Source organism: Bacillus rossius, chromosome 1, assembly GCF_032445375.1.
Source record: "Bacillus rossius redtenbacheri isolate Brsri chromosome 1, Brsri_v3, whole genome shotgun sequence".
Lineage (NCBI taxonomy): Eukaryota > Metazoa > Arthropoda > Insecta > Phasmatodea > Bacillidae > Bacillus > Bacillus rossius.
Window position 1 is genome coordinate 123,164,668 of NC_086330.1, and position 20,924 is coordinate 123,185,591.

General features: G+C 34.5%; 1 protein-coding gene across 3 annotated transcripts in view; it reads right to left on the minus strand.

Annotated features, from left to right (window-relative positions):
• LOC134544482 (serine-protein kinase ATM) overlaps positions 1-20,924 on the minus strand; it is a 207,318-nt gene that overhangs the window by 75,315 nt on the left and 111,079 nt on the right. For all 3 annotated transcript variants that reach the window (XM_063388481.1, XM_063388480.1, XM_063388482.1), the window contains exons 31-32: positions 18,790-18,883; positions 16,593-16,706 (exon numbers count right to left, since the gene is read on the minus strand). In XM_063388481.1, coding sequence (XP_063244551.1) covers positions 16,593-16,706; positions 18,790-18,883 — 208 coding nt within the window. The remainder of the gene's footprint in view (positions 1-16,592; positions 16,707-18,789; positions 18,884-20,924) is intronic.

The following is a 20,924-nucleotide window of genomic DNA, read 5'->3' on the forward strand; positions in this document are numbered from 1 at the left end:
ATAAAAAAAACCTACTTAAGAGTTTATTTCTGAATATTATATTGTTCTTGTAAATATTGATTGGGTGGGGTCACACTTCCAGCGCGCTGCCTTTGTTAATGTGGCAGAGTTCTAGCCGACTTTTTCTTGTGAAGCAGTGCGCAATAACGTGGTTTGAAAACAGCGATGGCCGTGGTCTGCCAAAGGTTATTTCATGTAAGCAATAAGAAAATGGTTGTAGTACTTAATTAAATTATATTTATGGCTCCACATGCGAACGTAAGTAAATTTTGGGCAAATGTCTCAGAAAAATAAGATGACAATAACTTGTTAATTTAATAAATGAGTTTTCTGTGAGACATTTTATTGCACTACATTTAAAATATAACTTTTAAGATCGATTGAAAGCTGTTAGAAAATTCTGGTCTTTAGTTACACAATTATATAGTTATTTTGATTTTTAATAACTATAAAATATTTTATTGCCCTTGAGGCTGATATGAGTAAGCATATTCAGACAGCAGAATTTTTTAAATAACATAATTTTAGTCGTTATGATTTTGAATATAAATATATAGGTAACTTAGCTGAAATGCTGTATATTTTTATTGATATATCTTTATACATAAAAATCCCGTGTCACGATGTTCGTCCACGCTAATCTCCGAAACTACTTAACCGATTTTAATGAAATTTTGCACATATACGTAACTTAGTCCAACTTGAGGGGTAGGATAGTTTTTATCTCAATTAATGACCTAAATATTTGTTTTTTCAAATGAAAAGTTTTTTTATAGGATAAAGGCTTATAGACATACAAACAGCTATTGTGTGTTATTTCTCTATGACCACCACACTCTCATATAGTGCTATAAATTTTGTTTTAAGGGCAAGCTTTAAGGTCGCGGTTGTGAATCATGGTCACCAGGTAACAGGTAGTGCTGGGGTGGAAATGAGAGCGAGAGATCGCAGACAGAGATATGACCTTGGCAGCGAGTAGGCTGAAGGGTGGAAGGGGTGCGCTGGCGGGATCACGTGTTCATCCGGTGTTGCCAGTTCTGTGTCCCACTGAGGAGAACAGCCGCGTGTCTAGCTAGGGGCGGACTTTCGGCGAGGCACACTCACTCAGCAGTGTTTCAGCACTAGAAGCCCGGGACAGCAGGAATCTTCATTGGGCATCATATAGAGCAGGGTTTTTTGGAGATGAATTCAGATACTAAATTGATAACGTATTTTTAATATATTTTTTTAGTTATAATTCTACAACCAATGGTCAGTTAAACTGGACTCTTATCACATGTCATGTTCAAGGATTACGTGCACTTACACGTCCCGTAACACCGTAACATAAGCCCCGACACTCTGGTGGGTTTTCCTAGAAACACACATTTAATTTTATGAGCAAACCTATTTTTTTTATTTAGAATATTTTAACTTCTCCACATAATGTATGCGGATATTACGCTTGTGACCAAATGTTTGAATTATGTTATATATATAGATTCCAGTTATAGGGCAGGACTATTTTTGAAATATTAAACAATTTGTAAAATACTGAATAATTTAACAGTAGTCGAGATGAGTCAAGACACAAATATTTCGTAAGAAATAAAACACCATGTACATACGTATACTTGCTACACATTGACAATTTAATGAAATGTAAAAAATGAGGACCTAATACATTGACGTATTAAAACTTAAGTTTATAAAACAATTTCCAAGTGCAAGTACAATAGGCAAACCAAGAGCCCCGTATCGTTCATGGATATTTGTTCTTAACTTGCAAACTTATAAACTGAAGTAATATATGTGTGTGTGTGTATATATATATATATATATATATATATATATATATATATATATATATATATAGCCTATAAATATATTTATTTCCTTTTTGTTTCCTATTAACAAGGAAATAATGATATATCAGCATTTATTTATACATACAGAGATTTTCAATTGAGTAAAAATTGTGCTAAATGCATGAAAAATAATTTTATATATATATATATATATATATATATATATATATATATATATATATATATGTGTATATATATATATACACATATATATATAATATAGACAAGCTGCAGTACCCGACGTTGCCCGGGCTGAACACAGGGTGAATGGGACCTTTTTTGAAATAAGATGTAGATAGTAATTATCTTCTTAATTTGAATGTCAAGTGTGCAAAATAATTTATATCACTTTCAGATCCCGACAGACGTTTTGCCAGTGCATAGTTATTTACCTGTATATATCTCAAAATTGGTAGTCTGTATGTAATCTAGACTCTATAAAGCACTATAGACAAAAAGCTGAAAAATAAGAAACATACTAATATTGAAAAGAAAAACCATATCACTGATAGTAGAAACGCAGTTTACATCAATATAGAGACCAAAAGACATGTATATTACTAGAACATCCATTTCAATAAATAAATCAATTTTCGTTTTTTTACAATATAGTATACACAAAATAAACAACTACATATAACAGTTCTTCGAAATTCACTGTAAACAATATTTTAAAAGGTATGTCTCCACAGAACATAAAATATAAACTTCAAATAAAATTAGAACCTTATATAAAACTCATGAACAGTTACTTCCAAAAATATTTTTTTCTCTCGTTTAACTTAATGTTTTCGATGTTAGAACAAATTTGAACACAACAGAACATTTTATGGCTAATCGTCCAGAGTTTCAAAGAACAAAAATATCTTACTTCAATTATATTTACATTCATTTATCCCTTGCTGTTTCCAGCTCAGTTTTTAACGTCTTGATTGCTGTTTCTCTACCAAGCTTTTTCAGCTTACAAAATGTAGTCTGGTTCTCTAATGGCTCTGCCTATGCTTTGATTTGGCACCACTACCTCAGGCAGTAAACACCTACGATAAAATCTAGTCAGTTTCGGCAACATTTCTGTTTTCCACATGAGCTTATCTCTTTCTGCTCTTTCTACGTGTAAATTCTGACGAACGCCAGACATTACTATGAAGTAACAATATTCGCGCTTTGTTAAAGTCCTTTGCAGCTGATAAAAATAAAGGTGTGAACGTTTAAGTATTAAACTTCCATCGTCATTCACACGTAGAAAAAACTTTCTTTTTCTTATAGCAGATTTTTGGAGTCCTTGGTCAACTACAAAAGGCACACACTTGATTTCAACAATCGCATTTTCTTCGAGCACAAGTCCGTCGGGGCTAGCACTCAAATCTCCCTATTATAGATCCAAAAATAAATCACATTTCTGTACAACTAATCCGGTTTGTGCTTGAAACCTCTGAATGGCAATATGCTCATTGCGACGACCGTATTCCATTGCCAGTGTCGAAAACGGGGGCTTGTTAAGTAGGTAACTGTTTAACAAGATTTGAACAGGACGTAGATTCTTTCCGGCAACAAACAACGCCAAAATGACTGGCTTTTAACCGCACACGTCTCATTTTGTGCCATAGCTCACAATCAGCTTGCATTTTTGTTCGTTCTACGATATTATTTCTTTCTTCCAAAGTGACTTGCAGTGATGGATGCAATCAACATTAATTGCATAAGTTGTTTTGCCACAGAAATGATACTCCTAAATATACTAACATTGTGCACCTGTTAGATGTTAGACATGCAATTATAACATGACGTTAATAATATACATTTTGATACTATTCATTACTGTTAAATAAAACTATATAAACGTTAATTATATAACGTTTTTCAGTCACATTGTAGCAAATATAAGACGTGTGTATAATCACAATGGCAGTCCATCGGTGAGTGGGCAAAGTCGTCACCAAAACTCAGAAAATCTAATTTAGTAATACTTTTAATGTAAATAGATTCTTACATTAAGTGAATTGTTAATAAAAAGTTTGTTTTACGTATACGTCTAAAAAAATATAAACATGGTAAAATTTTAAAATGGAATAACATAAAGAATATTTTACAGAAATATTTCTGGATTGTTTTCTCAGTTTCTGTTTTATAATCTTTTGTCGCTGGCAAATAAGTGCCAGCACGTGAAATTGACAGTAAAGATTACAAAAAAATTGTATAGACATAAAATTGCATCCTAATAAAAATGGTATTTATAGCTGCATACAAAAATCAAAATTGTCCCGTATGCATCCGCACTTTTACGGTTAACATTGTCACTAGCACACAAGTGTAATGTATCATTAATAAATTTTCAATATATAGGCATATAGAAATTATTTTTAAGCATAAAAGAAAACCTTAAATCCGTTTTAAATGTGTTTAGAGCAAATATTTTTTTTTCAACTGTTAATAATGTAAAAAATGAATTTCCAGGACAGTCAGTTTTCAACCTTATTTTAAAAGTTTTACAGTAGGTCACACATAAATGTCTCATATCCATGTATGCATAAAAATAAATATAACACTCAATGTACATAGGTACCTTTTTTATTTTTAGCATAGTGCCAGAACCTTTTTTTTTTGCGGATTTCTTTCGCTTTGACAATTTATTGTGGCCGTTTCTTGAGGAATTTTGTGCTGCCCATAATCGCACACTGCGTACCAAGACTTAATAAAACTTCGTTGAATAAGTCACACGTAGTCGAGCGTTCCGAACACTAATACTACACAAGAGAGAATGAGTGACCTCGGTGAGACGCTGGCGTCACACACCTTTCCCCATCCCTTCCCATCATGCTCGGTAGCCGAGGGCGCAGCTAGCCACGGACCTCGACGCCATAAAATCTTTTTCTTAAAAAAAAGTCTAACTGACAGAATGTGAGTGTCGCTAGATTTTTTTATCTACACGGCTCTACCAAAAATATCAAAGTTTGAAACAAATGTAATCGTTTGTGCGTCTTCAGAAACATTTGAATTTTCAGGAGCAGCCTAAATCTATAGATAGCAAAAAACTATTCTGTGTTATTTTTAAAACTCGCTATTAAAATAAAATTTTATCAAGTGTGTGTAGATATTCAGATAGGAATTTGAGATCTCTTGTCATAATAAATGTGAAGTTAAAAAAATTAATAAGCACTTGGTTTAGACAGGATTGTTTCGAAGAAGCCTCGGTGTGCATAACAGTGTGACATAAAATCATCCTAAATTATGTATGAAATAACGACCACAGAAAAAACTATTTAAAGTAATGTACAAATTTAATTTGTGAAGACGAACTGCGTAAGCACAATTTTTATTATTTTTAAAGCATGACCATCATGCTATCAGTTTTTGTTTTTATATGCTGTCCTGTAAAGAGTCCACAGTCGCGAGGGGTGGGTGACCTTCCAGGAAGGAGCTGGCAACACGGCAGCCTGTCTCCGCCACCTCGCGCGTCTTCCTCTCCCCCCTGTCAGCCCTCGTCAACAACCATGTGCTGGGCCAACACCCTCGGCCTGCTTTCTAAACGGAGGGAGGCGTGTGACGTCAGCACAGAGATGCCAACTCCTACAAAATGTTCCCCCTAGGACCAACTTCAAATACCCCTAAATGTCGATCAAAAACCCCTAAAGTTTTTGTTGTACACTTGGTTTGAGAGGTAATTTCAAATATGAATTAAAAATACGTTGAAGTAGTAAAAACTAGCTTTTATATTTATGTGAGTACATTTTACATATTTATATATGTTAATCAATGATTGATATATGTTAATCAAATTAAACGAGACAGAATTAAAATAAAAAAAACGAATTGCTTCAATGTCTCCTTTTATTCCTTCTAAACACAATATTATTAAATGTCATTGGGATAAGCTTCTAATATTTCGTCGAAGGCATCGGCCTGGATATCACGCTGCGTTCTCTTGACTTGAGCAGTAAGTTATTGGTAATTTCAGCCACCAGCGCCACCTGCGTCTTGCTTAGTACAAGCAGGGGCGTAGGAACCGGGTGGACAGGGGGGACGTGTCCCCCTGAACTTTTTGGGTGGAGGGGACTGTCCCCCCCCCCCCCCCCCCCCCAACTTTCTAGACCGTGATATTTTTATTTTATAATATTATTCTGACCAACTTTATTTGTAATTTCTTCACGCTCAAATTTTATCTTAAGAAAACAATAATAATTTTAACATCGATGTATCCAATGGTTAGATACAAAAACTGCTTAAAACGCGCTATTTTGCACTTTTGAAATCAAAATTTTCCGGTGGAGGACCCCCGGACCCCCCGTCATAGTAAGAGGGGAATGTGTTTACATGACATCAAAATCATTAGGTATTTGTCCCCTCCAACTTTATGAACACAGCTACGCCAATGAGTACAATACACGAAGTACGGCATTAGTTTAAACATATTTTCAAGGCAACCGATGATAATTGAGCAAAAAGTGTGTTTGTAGAGAAAAGAAATTTCTTGAATAAAGTACCCCCTAAAAAATCCCCCTAAATAAATGTACCCCCTAAAAAAAACCCTGGACATCTTGTTTCCCCCTAAATTTGGGGGGAAAACCCCCAAGTTGGCATCACTGCGTCAGCAGGAGTGGTCCTAGCCTGCCCCGGCCGGCAAGGGTCGAGCCTAGCGCGCGCACGTGTTCCTTCCCTTCTGTAGCTTGTCAGATGTCAGTTTTTGTACAGATTTCGTGCTGAGCGGTCAGTTCACAAGCTGGTTCAATGCTTTGTTACTCGATGTCGGATTTTGCTGCAATTCGAACCGAGCTATCACTTAACATTCCGTATAGTCGTTGTGTCGGGATGTGGATTTCTTATGTGATTTGGAACTGAGAGATCAGTTAACATGCCGTATCGCTGTTGTGTTAACGAATGTAACGAACTATAAAACAAAAGCATTTATAACCAAAGAGAAAAAATAAATATAATACAGTAAAGCAAAGGCCTATTAGAATTATATTTGAAATTTCCTGCAAGAAGCATTAAATTTACAAGTCACTAATACTCACGCTATATATAAACATGTATACTTACATACATACATATACATCCACTTTCAAATGTATAATGCTATTGATATTTAAACTACCATATATGTTGGAGAAGGTAATATTTAAATGTGTTATGCATGAATGTTAAATTATGAATTCTTTAAAAATACTTGAAAACATTTCAAGGGGCAATTTTCTCTTAAAAAATAAAAATGCCTGATTTTAAAAATCATCATTTAAGGAATTTAGAGGGAAAAAAAACATTTTTAATTCGATTACATCTTTGTTTCATGTATAGAATGTTAGATGGTCATATCTTCTGTATGGGTCTTTTTGTAGATAAACATGAGAATTCTGATGCATAGTGTAAGAGAAAACGATTTTTTATTTGTTTGTTAACTTTACAAATTAATACAGGTTAACATAAATTGCATTTAAATTTACATTTTTTCGGTAACTCTGATAACTAAAGCTCATTTTGGTTCAAAATTAATATGTATATTTATTCGTGAGACCATGAACTAATTACGTTGGTACATAATTTTTAGTTATAGCTTTATAAACATTACTAAAAGTTTCGTAGTATTATTTTTTCGTATTATTTTGAAACAAAATTAACGAATATTAATTCTCATTACTAAAATTATATGCGCAGAAATTGTTTTGATTTCTTAATAACATTGGATTTAAGTGGTTTCAAATGCATAAAACTATCGCTAAGACTGTCAAATTTAACTTGCTCTTTCCCCACAATGCCAGTAAAATAAACGAGCATGCTTAGTCAATGATACCACTGCTTGGTATCAAATAAAAAATTATAGTATTTTATACTTACTGATTAATAGGTTTCTCGGATGTATATTTCAATTACGTGGTTTAATACTGAATAATCTTATAAAACACTATTCAAACGTCAGAAAATTACTTACACTTCCTCTTTATATTGGCAGAAAAATGTTTACTGTTAAACTTCATAATAAACGTAGGATAAGAAAGATTGCTAAATAACTATATTTTCTATGTAAACGCAATTAACTGACCCTGAAATCTTAATAAAGGTCAAACCTACACCAATAAATGAAAAATATTATGCAATATAAACCAAATTTGTATTTGCTCAACTGGTCTTGTTAAAATGAATGCATTGTTTCAAATAATTATTTTCTTTATTTTAAGGTGTGTGAGTTGCATTTCTAGTCAGACTACATACTGAAGGAAACAAACTGTTTTGATTCTAGAACTGGCAAACATCTGACTGCTCCACTGGCACACCCAAGATTATGTGATGATGCCGTTCCAGAAATATTTCCCAACTGCCCTTCTTATTTGTCAGCACCTAGTCATAGTCGAGAAAGCCCTGAAATAAAAATAATTTTTTGCAACAGGAGTTAGCACATGTTCAATTAAACTCAAATTTTTGTTATTTCATTTTTTGAACAGTCTGTCCACCTGGAATTTGAAAACATACATTTTAATTATTTCCCTGTAACTTGAAATTCTCAATTTGTGTATTCCATTACACTTCATGCCCATAAGATTCTTTTAGGAACCCAGGAAGAAATAATTTTGCCTCATTTTTACACAAAAAAAAATTGCCCGTTCAACAATAAGAACAAATAAAATTTTAATTTCTTGAAACACTACAAAGTAAGTATCAGTTACATACGAGAGAAGAGTACTTTTTCTCTGGTTGACTAAATTCACTTGAAACCGTATTATGACTACAAAGTGCACTTGTTTTTATGGTCATTATAGCCTTTTATCGTCGGCTGAAGATGATGTTTACATTTAACCATTAAAACCAATTACTGTTGAAATATACTAATCACTATATACTCTGCTGGTATTGTAACAATATACTGTGAATGATGTTCAAAGTTTGTTCTGTAACAGGAAAACTGTCTTCAGCAATTATGAAATCTAATAAAGTTACGTCTTGTTATAATATCGTTTATTATGTGTAGGTATGTTTTTATGTTATGTAGCTATATTCAGTCATAAACTGAAAGTCCATTTGGATCTTTTTTTCGTAACCTAACTAAAACTAAGCGTATTTGTTTGGGAGGCGTCTGGGTTAGGTAAGACTATAAGTGCGTTCTAAAATAATTCTAGTGGTAATTATTTTGCTTTATAAACATATTGTCATCATAAGTTTAAAAACAGCCAAAACAGTTTATGGATAATAAATGGAATGACAGAATTTTTTTTTAATTACTTCAGCAGAGTTCGTTTGTTTCGATGAGCTTAGTCAAACTGAACTAGCTTCTTGATAAGAACCTAAAATTCATTAAAATAAAGAAAATATAGTTTGCTTCGGTGGCCTGCTGTCGTGATAAAACAGTCTATAACTGTGTTTATTAACGAAACTAGCACTGCTGTGAGTAGAAACGTTTTTACAAAACATCCAAAGTATATTTTAAAAGCGCACGTTAGAAAATGTAATAAATAAAAAAATGACTATGTCTATAAACTTTAAGTCAATTTCTTAAAACCGTATTATAACACTCTGATACGTTTTTGTAATGGTTATCTTAGCCACGCATTTTCATTCTTAAAAATATCAGTTTTAATAACATTATACGATTAAATTTTAAATGATTGACGAATACGCTTTAATGAAATGTGTCTAATACTATATTAGACAAGCTAAGACTATGTGTGTCGAAGATTTCCTCTTCGAGAAATTACTGATTTTGTACTCCGGATTTAAATCGCATGACTTAACTAGTTAAATTTTAATCCACAATTACTTTTAATTAATGTTATATGTGATGTCCATACAGTGAGACAGAATTATAAGATTATAAAAGTAATAAAATAACAGCGAAAAGCAGCTAAAACGCTGTGAAATAGGCGCGCCGTAGAGCGGAGTGAGGGACCACTCTTGATGACATCACGCGCTTGAAAGCAGGCCTTGTGTCCAGAGGGTGTTGGCTGGGCCTCTCGGCCTCAATGTTTCCATTACAAATAACCATGCTGTCAGGGGCGCAACAGGGGGGGGGGGAAGGGTATTTTGCCCCCCCCCCCCCCCTTCTGAAATCTTGAAGTGGGGGCAAATGGGGGCAAAGAAAGTGCTGTGTAATCAATTTTTAGATAATAAAACTGCTTAAATAGCACCATTTTCCACCTAAAATAAAAAAATTTCCCGGGGGCGGACCCCCGGACCCCCAGCTTCAATAGGGGGGATAGATGATTCTTTATAAAAAGGTATATTGCCCACCCTTTGGAAATTTAGTTGTTGCGCCCCTACATGCTATGTCTTTGTTTTTAGAGATAGAGTATCAGTCCCGCTGACTTTTTTTAAAGAATTCAACTCAGTCAAGGGTGCAGTACAGCTGTTTAAGCGATTTAATTAATAGCCTGAAAACTATGATACTTTGAATATTATATCACATGATATCACCATCTTGAAATAAAAAATTAAAACTTTTGAAGCCATAGCACTGTTAAAGGTCTTCAAAATCTACAACAATGTTTTTGTTTGACGCTATTATCACAAAAATTGTGGAAAACGCGCAATAATTTGTTTTGCATGTAAATGCCTATCCCACGGCCGGAGTGAATTTGGTTGAAGCCCGGCCTTACTCGCGGACAATATATCACCCTGGGTTCAGCCTGGCAAACGTTGGGTACTGCAGCTAGTATTATATATAAACCATATGGACATTAATTATATTCTATTTAAACTCCATTTAAAAATAGTTACAGGTAAAGGTGTATGTGACTGCGTACAGTGAAGTTAGCGTAAGAATTAGTGTGTAGATAATTTTTAAAAGTTGTAATATGTTCACATTTCCCGTAATAGACGCTTGGGCACGAGTTTTAGGCCCTTGACAACGTTAATTTGACCGCTGGGCGGAAGGATACCAAACAAGATAAATAATATGATAGCACAGTGGTAGAATCGACTATGCTTAATAACATACCGAAAGTTTGCCGCTGTAGACCTTGTGCGTATCACAAGTTAAGCCCTAGATGACAGCGACTGACAGCAGTTTATTAAAATGCTTTCCGTTTACGCACTCTTTACCGTAGACTCTCGATAGCTTTTTGAAAATAATCTTAAAACACTACTACACACATTTATAATGAATAAAGTTCTAAGTGTTAATATAAAAGGTAAGAAAAAAATTGTTTCATTAATGAAATAAGTTTTTTTTACATCAGTCAAGGAAATAAAAATATTATTCACTTAAAAATAAAGGGTTTTACGAAAATATTTCTTGAACAAAAGTTGTTGTATAATTCTTAAGCTTAACAGCGACATATCTCTTAAAGGTCTAGCTTAATTTATTGGATCACTAGAGCCTTCCGAGCGCATCAATGTCGTCTACGCACTGCGACAGAGCCACAGCCGCAAGCGCTGGGGCCACTTCCACTCCCACGAAATAGAAGAGTTTTAATCTTTGTAAAATTTGCTCCAAACTGAAATTTGAAACAGTAGTAACATACACGTTTTCTAGCAACATGTGAAATTTTTACCTCCGCAAACCTTGCGCGTAACACCGAAAACATGTAATTAAGTACTAAATAATACTTTATTGGCAATTTAACAATATAGCACTCCTTAAACGTAATTACTATAGTAGACCTTCATAATAGCAAACCAAAACTAACTCAAAACATAATCTCTATAATTAAATTAAAAAACCTTTCACTACGTTTGACTAAATATGCTATGAATTCAATAATATTAGGAGAGAGGTGTTATGCAAAAAATGGCACAAATGGAAATACGCATGAAAAGCCCGATGTGAAAACATTAAATAAAAGTAGTTGCAAAGTTCTTAAGCTTTACATTAGTTTATTTGTTGAGAGTCTGGTACAATTTGTCTGACCGCCGAAGCGATACGAGCCGCGTAGTGTGTACTACTGCGAGGATGCCGAAGATGGCTCGGGTCGGGACGAATTTCGCTGTTAAGAAACAAAGGTTTTTAATACATGGAAAATTATCCCAAAGAAGAAACTTTGTACAGTTGTAGAATGACCGTTTCTTAGTAACATGTAAAAAGTTTACTGATGTAATCCCTGTGATCACACCAATAACGAGCATTTAAGTCCTAAATGATAATTTCCCAAACGATCCACAAAATTGTGTTTCGTAAATAATTTAATAACTCCATAAATACTTTTTTTAAGTAGGCTCTCAGTATACAGCAAACTTGGTTTTTCTTCAAACGCCATACTGCTACGGTAATAGGAATATGAAATCACTACAGACAGGATTTTGTTCCGTTTACTGTGGTGAAACCAGAGCTAACCGAGAAATGACCGAGCGTCCCGGAAAGTTGTGATATTTGACGATATTTGACTATATTGCGCGAGTAGCACACCCGTACGTGACAGAGAATGACTAGTTTCCTTAACCGTTAGGATTTCTGGGACGAACACCCTCTCACAGCTAGGGTCATAAAATACGGTCAAACTCTTGCAAAAACATCCACCACCGCTCTTTGCCACTAGCAATCCAACGACGTCAGCTAGGCGCAGCACTCAAATACATTAACTTATAAAAAAACTAAATTTGTAATGCTACCTATACATTTTACAACACAACTCGTGTTTTATTTATTTTCTGAAAAAAAAAAAAAGTAATACCTATTATTATAGGAATTATGTTATAAAAATGAAAAAAAAAAAAAACTCAGAGTAAATTTACGATGTATCGTTTTATTAAATTTTTATGTAGCAAACTGATTTTAAAGAAGTAAATATAGAATTTTTAATATTTTAGAATACAGACTACATTAAAATTTTGCATTGTTCTGATCGAAAATAAAACGATATATCAGAAATAAAAAAATAAAAAAATAGTTGCTACAAAAATAATTTTTAATAATAAAATTGTTGTAACAGAATAAATCCATGCATATATAAAACCAGAGGTCCTCTAGAGTTTTTCATTTACAAGTTCCAAGCAGAAATCGTTTATTGTTAATTTTATTGTATCAAAAAAATTCATATAAGAAAAAAATGCATAATCTCAATACATGTAACATAAATACACCCTATCATATGAATTAGCTATGTTTAAAGTAATCCCTAAGTAAGACCAAGTTGAATGAGTGTCGCAGTACGCAGTTTGTCGCAATGCCGCGCCGGCGCGGCGGTGGCCGTGAGAGATCAGTACGGCCGCAGTACATTGCAACGCTCGGGCCGCTTTAATAAGCTAACTAATTACGTTAGACTCTTTATAAATATACTGTCTTAAAGCTAAAGGTATAACCATAAACAATTATTTGGACATTTTTCGCATTGGGCTCTTCAAATTGGTGTATATCGTATTTTTATCTGGGTGTCAAAGAAAAAAAAGTAATGAATTAATCGCTTAATATCATATCTTTAATATTAATAATTTATGCTTTTTACAACATTAATTGCTGCATTAGAGTCTCAAGATTATTTTGGTAATTTTATGGACAGTCTAAATTAAAAACTGTACAAATGGGTAGCATTTTAATGGACTGATGTAAGTCGCTGTCATCAAGGACTTAAATGCAAATTTTCGGTGATACGCACAAGGTATACAGCGGTAAACTTTTGATATGTTATTTTATTAAGCATAGTCAACTCTACCTACTTGTAGCTGGCTTTTTGTAGAATGATGTACAATAATGATTATTGACAGAACAATATAAGCATTACGTGTTCTTCCGCCTGTATCAGCAGCAGTGTTGCACTGATTGTACAAAATTTATTTTACTCTTCAGACAACTAATGGCAGTCTTGAAATTTTCTGCAAATTTGCAGCAAAACCAATTTGATAGTATAATAATTTCAATCAGACTTACTACAAGCATATGAAAGCACACTTGTTATAAGCTTGTTGCAAGCACTTCACTACTAGCTTGCTGCATAGCAAGCATCTCATGACATCTAGTGGCAAGCCACTGACAGCTTGGCATGGTAAGTTTGCTGCAAGCTGGTCATGGCAAACCAGCTGCGAGCTTGTCAAGGCAATAAGCCTGCTGCAAGCTTGTCATGGCAAACCAGCTGCAAGCTTGTCAAGGCAAGCCTGCTGCAAGCTTTTCATGGCAAACCAGCAGCAAACATGTCATGGCAAACCAGCTGCAAGCTTGTCGCAGCAAGTTTGCTGCAAGCTTGTCATGGCAAACCTAATGCAAGCTTGTCACGGCAAACCAGCTGCAAGCTTGTCATGGCAAACCTAATGCAAGCTTGTCACGGCAAACCAGCTGCAAGCTTGTCACGGCAAACCAGCTGCAAGCTTGTCATGGCAAACCTAATGCAAGCTTGTCACTGCAAACCAGCTGCAAGCTTGTCATGGCAAACCAGCACCAAAAATGTAATGGAAAACCAGCTACAAGCTTGTCGCGGCAAGCTTGCTGCAAGCTTGTCACGATAAGCCAGCTGCAATTTTGTCAAGGCAAGCCTGCTGCAAGCTTGTCATGGCAACCAGCTGCAAGCTTGTCGTGGCAAGCCTGCTGCAAGCTTGATTCAATCACATTATGGCAAGCTTGCTGCAAGCTTATCATGGCAGGCTTGCTGCTGCAAGCTTGTCAAATGTAAACTAGTTAGCTTGAATCAAGCTTGATTCAAGCTAACACACTTGCCATGGCAAGCTTGATTCAAGCTTGTAGGCTTGTCATGACTCACGGCAAGCTTGATTCAAGCTCGATTCAAGTCTATTTTACTATCTGGGTAGTTAGTGGCTTGACCTAATCATCACCTCTAATTCTAACAAAGTTGTGTGCCATGGGTATCTCCCTGCACCGGGTCTATCACGCCACAATTTATTTACCATGCTTTTCCATTCGCGCACCTATGTTTCTAGCTACAGAAATATCAAAATTTTTTCAAACTGATTTGCTTAACAAAGTGGTCTAGTTATTCTTATAAACCCGGCGTGTGGCGCGTCCTCCGTCTGCACAGATGACACCGGCATCTTGTTATTGATGGCTCGAGGGGATACTTGCTTTCAGAAAATATAAGGGAGCTATTAAAGGCGACGATGAAGTGTCGAATACAGTTTTTGAATCCTAGCATGTTCTAAGAAACAGTTGTATCCAAGATGTACGCAAGGCTAAATTGCTTACACCAGCCGGCTCACGGCTCAAATAAGGCGTGATTTAAGAAATAATGTTAATGCAAACAAAGCTCCAACTGCGAAAAATGTATTAACTCTAACGATTGCAATTCTCATTTCCTAATAAATTTCATTCCTGTGGCACCTGACATCCAAAATAAGGCTACAAAAGTTATGTTCATAATTCAGAAAGTCAGTTGTAAAAAACATAATGATACGGTTCTTTTTAAGGCCCGTTCTACAATGGCACGGAAACGGAGACGGATCACGTAAACGGAGACGGACCTCACGGAACAGAGTTTCCACAATGGCACGCAGATGGAGACGGACCCGCACGGATTAGCTCTTCCGTTTACGTTGCTCCGTGCGACCAATAGACGCCGAGTATTTGGATTTGGTGGTAGTCCTAGTCATGTTTGTTTATGTTCTAAATACGTTAACATTTGTTTGAAAAACTAACATTTTTAGTGTTCTTTATTAATTTGTCGTTAATTTTATATATTTGCAAATTCTGCCCGTAATTAAATTTAAAAAAAAAATTTTTATTATTATTTATTAATCTTGAAATGCACTCTCAGGCCCGTTCTACAATGGCACGGAAACGGAGACATCGAAAACGTAAACGGAGAAGGATCTCCCTGACATTTCATTGTCGCATCTGCTGCTTCCACAATGCACGGAAACGTTACAAATGGCAACCAATGAAAGTGCATTTCAAAATTTAAAAAATATGAATTTAACTAAAAGAAATATATATTTGTTTTAAAATATAAGTACGGGTACAGGGACTATTTTAGATTTTTGTATACAACATGTACAGAACCATGATTTAAATAAAGTGCAGTCAATATTTAAGCCCAATTTCTTTGATGTAAACGTACTTTTTGGATTTAATAATAGTTCAAATTTATATCCAGATTTGCTGATGTATAATTATATTTTAATATTATCATGTATAGCAGGTTTTTTTAACATTAACTGTCAATTTATTATTTATGAACCAATTATTATTTCATCTATAGGTATGTGACTTTTTTTGTATTTAAATTATGTGGAAATAAACCTGATACTAAGATTCTGTTAATGGCATTTATAATCCTATTATGAAAACGTTGATTTTGATGATCTCTGCGACCCTTGCGAAACTCCGTGGATAGTATTTCAACTTCAAGTTAAACTCATAGCTTTTAGCTTCACTGCCAGGTGGCAGCATTGCTCAAACAGGATAAGCCTGCAATCTACCGTCATTTTATATGAACTAGTTTTAAAATATCAGATTCGACAGAATTCCCGATTGGTATGGTTCTGGCGTACAGGTTAGTCACTGGAATTTCACCTAAAATATTTCGACACTTTTCCGTGTGCTATTTGTAGATGCTAATAACAAACAGAATAGTCACTACGCCGTTTCGACACAATTCCGTCATTCCTACGATTGTGCGGAATATATACTATTCCGTGTCGGTACAAATCCGGGCCACCTTTCAGAATTTATTTCGTAGACGGAATAGTCACTATTCCGTTCGATGAAAATCCGTTCTTCTACTTAGGGAATCCGGAATAGTCACTACGCCGGGTCGCCATTCTCTGCCAGTCATTTAATTTATGCCCAGCACTATACTTAACCAATAGAAAATTGTAATTGCCTAGAAACTGTGCAAACATATGGCATCTCTCAGTTACTTCATTGTGAAAGTTTTCACTTACTTGATCTGCTGTGCACACCACAGCTCAGCGTACATGATGGATGTGAAATGAGCGCAACAAAACTGCGCGGCTTGAGCGACGTGAAGATAGTCCAGATCCAGTGACTGTGTTGTGCTGCAACAATACATTTTAAAACTACCTAGTAAAAATGTTGTGACAATAAAATACTAGTAAAGCCATGAAGAAAATATCTTCTTCTTGTGACAGACTGTCCATTTTGCATTACTTAGGTCACAAAGAAATTGTGTCCTGCTTGTAGACCAATGTAAAGTCTTAAATTATTATTTAAGAGCTGCTCAGAGGAAAAATGACCTTTGAGTTCACCCTGTCACCCAAAATATGCATGTCAAAACACGGCCAGTGTCAGCTTTCAAACTGTGTATTTACTTAACTTTCAAGCCTAGAGAGGGACAGAGAGTTATTTAGGGATGCCTTTCCTCTCCCTGTAGAGCTGTGGGCCTTCCCCAAACCAGAGCTCTACAGTTCTGGCTCCAGTTCTGTTAATGGGTGATCCTACCCCAAGAGCCAGAAGCAACTGCAACAATGTCAAGATCTACGTTATTCTGCTTACAAAACATTTATGGTTTCAATGCAAGAGCTGGTGAATTACAAACAAAAGTTAAGAGAAATTAAGGTAGGCCTATTTCTGGTTTTTACAACTTGTTTTATTGATATGCCATGTTTTTAGTTGTCTTTGATCAGATAAAAATGCTAATGTAAGATGAAACAGTGACTTTTGAAGCAGTTTAGACGTTCAGGTAAAGTCATATTGCAATGGTTAATTTACATTAAATAATATTTCAGGTTTCCACCATTTTCTTTGTTCCACGGACATTTGGTACTGATTAGTCCAGCAGCTGCATCACATGTTTGTAGGCTAGGTGGATATTTGGGCCACAAAGATTTGGTATATTCTATGTTCACTCCATGGCAAACTGAAGGAGATGAGATAAGTGTCACCTGTCAGACCTCATGGATGGTCTAGTGATCAAGCCTATGCTACTCTCCTTGCCAACGTTCAGGGGAGGTAGTGTGCAGCAGTCTGGCAGTCAGTGATTCCAGATTGGGGTTTTTTTGTCTGGCAAGTTTGGGGAAAAATATTTTTTTGGGGGAAACATTTTGGGAAACGAAAATCTTGGATAAATTTTGGGGGAAGCAAAATTTCGGTACTGGGGAAATTAGGATAGTATTTTATCTGCCTAGCCTTAATGCCATCTTTGATATTTTAGTTCAAACAACACATACTTAGAGTTCTAGACATTCACTAGATATCATACACACTTAAAATCAATTGATGAATCAATACAACTTTCCTTTTCGTCTCTGGTCTTGTCTGTTTGTTTGTTTGTTTGTTGTTTCTCTGCATATTTCTGTTATTTTTATGTATATTAATTCAAGATATCGGCCTGCATGAACCACAATTTTCTGGTAAGTTTCCAAATATCTATGCCCTGATCAGAAAAGTACAAAAAACCCACCATGTTGCGGTAAATCAATAAAACATTGAAAACAGCATGAAGAAAGCAAATGTGATGCTCCTACAGCAGGTTCTTATAATTTTTTTGGTTAGGCTATGTGTTTTTATTTACAAATTAAATAACTAAGTTTCCAGAATCAATACATATTGTAATTCTATTTATTTAATTACATGTTTAAAAGTACACTATCTTGGGGAATGGTAACAGGATAGACATGAAGAAAGAAAATTTTACTAGTAAATTCAGATGTTATCAGTGTTGATTTTTTTTTTTTTAAATTTACTTTCTTTCCTCTCATTTTTTTTCTTCAAATCTTTTTCTTCGAATATCAGCTCCAACGAATACAAAGGACTTGATGGTATTTGAGGATTTGATTGACCCATCCCTAGTTTAAAAGAATAGGTAGGTAAGGTAGCTTTGAGATATTCAGAGAAAATTTGCCGAAATGGTATCATTTTGGAGAATTTTTTTGTCTGCTATGGGGTAATTTTAAAAATTCCATCTGGAAACACTGCTGGCAGTTGACTTCTAGTGAGGCTACCAGCAGATCACCACGTACGTATTGCCAAATACATTCAACCTGTGAACCTGTCACATTATTCCATAACCGCTTGCATGAGAGAGCAAACTACAGCCCTACATAAGAATGTCTCAAATCCTCTGTGAGTGATTGTTATGTTTCTATTTTAAAAAAGATAACTAGATGACACGTAGCTTACTTGTCACGAGAGGCTCCTTGTAGACGTACGTACTGCACAACATTCAGCATGCACTGCACAGACGCTTTGTTTACAACGATCTGTTCGGCCCAACCTGAAACAGCCCTAAACCTTATTAAATTGTTTACATTACATTTATGTCCACTGCCATTCTTTCTAATATTTCTAAGTACATGAACACATTAAAAACAAACCTTTTTGGCAAAGCCTACAGGTGTAGGTAGATTTCAAAGTATCTATATCTTCTGAAAATGCTCTGGAAATTTCTATAAACTTCAGGAACAATTTAATAACTTAATGTACATCTCACATGTTGTCAAACATTCTAAAATGACTGATAAAACATTTTCTCAAATTCCATGCAGCAAAATGCAAGTGGCATTGTATAGCTTAGAACAAATTTCATAATTTGCCTATTACGGTACATAGATATTTTTTTTTGACCTTCAAGCACTATTTTTCATCCCTTTCACTATTATGTAGTCGTATAAAAATTATCTTTGGGCCATTTTTTAAATACATAATATTAAAATGGTTTAAAATATATTCAAACGAATTTGATAGAAATGAAGTATTTATTTTTTATTTCAACCTGTTTTTACAGTAACTGTTTGTATCATCAAAATTTTTTTCAGCCAAATAGTTTTAGATAATGTTTAGAATTTTTACATTAAATTATAACAGATTTGATAGTAAACCTACTTAATAAACAAGTTATGATTTTTTTTTGTCTTTCAATCCTTGTTATTTCCATCCCTTGCAATACGGTCGGTAACACAAAAATTTACTTGAGACAAAAATATTAGACAATATTTAGAAAGTTTAAAATAAACAAGAATGTATTAGATAGTGTACATGGAATGAAAGTTTCATTTTTTTTTCTTCCAACCCGTTTTTTTCAACCCCTTGTGATAATGAATGGTTCGTCTTATAAAAATTGTTTTAGACCAAAGGTTTAGATAAGTTTTAAAAGATTTACAATTAATTATTAAAGAATTAACAAATAACCTAATAAGGGAGTTAGGAATTTTTTTGTCCCTTAACCTCTGTTTATTTTACCCTTAATAGCAATGGTTGTTTGAATCAAAAATTATTTCAGACAAAAATTTTATATATTATTTATGTGGCTCACGACCTGCTATACTGGGTCATGACTCATGACTCATGAGGCACGTCCCCACACACTACCAGGGTTGCGTCTCTCCAAAATTACTGCCATAGCTTGTCAAAACTGCACAAAGAATTGGACACATTACCACCCCTGACTTTAGATTCTTAGCGTGTGAGCAAAACACAATATAAACAATCGTCACGGAAAAATTATGTTCCAAATTTTTAAGTCGCGAGTAAGTGATCGCAGTTATAAAAAAAAAGGCATAAAATTATAAAGAATTTTATTATACTCCCAAAAAATTCATTAAGCCAAATCATTACAATCGCTGTACCATAGCAGTGAGCTTATATCATACCTTAGCTCCATTCCGAAAATCATTTATGAAAAATTAACTTGCTTACAAATTACATGCGTACCAAATTCTCCGCATATGATTTTACATTCCAGGTTGGTCACGCAATACAATACAGAAAAATTAGAAGATTTTTTAATCACTTGAAAAGTTTATGTTTATATACAATGATTTTGACGTTTGGTTTTTTAAGTTCGTATAGTTGCCAACATCAAAGATAAATTATTGCCTTAGGATAAAATTTATTATGTAGTTGCATTTAAAATGAAAGCGTTCAAGGCAGTATTTTATTGCTATTCCTAAGAAAAAAAAAAATCATAACTTAAATAAAAGGTCCACACTATGTATCACATATTCACTGTAGCGTGTTGCTCAATTAACAAAAAAAATCCAAGTACCTTTGTATTATCATGTCGTTGTCGTGTTGTTAATAATACTTGTTTAGTTTTATCATTGGTTCCGTTTGTACGACATCAGCTGATTCAGTTTTGTTTTCTGTGTATTTTTTATCTTCATATTTTTTTTTATTTTTTTTATTTTCAGAATTTTTTCATGACAAAAAGTGCAAAACTGCAATGGTGTATGTCCAAAAAACTGCATTAAATCAAAATTCCCCATTGCATGAATCATTTAAAGAAAGTAAAAAGAGTGCCAGTCCAATTATTTAGC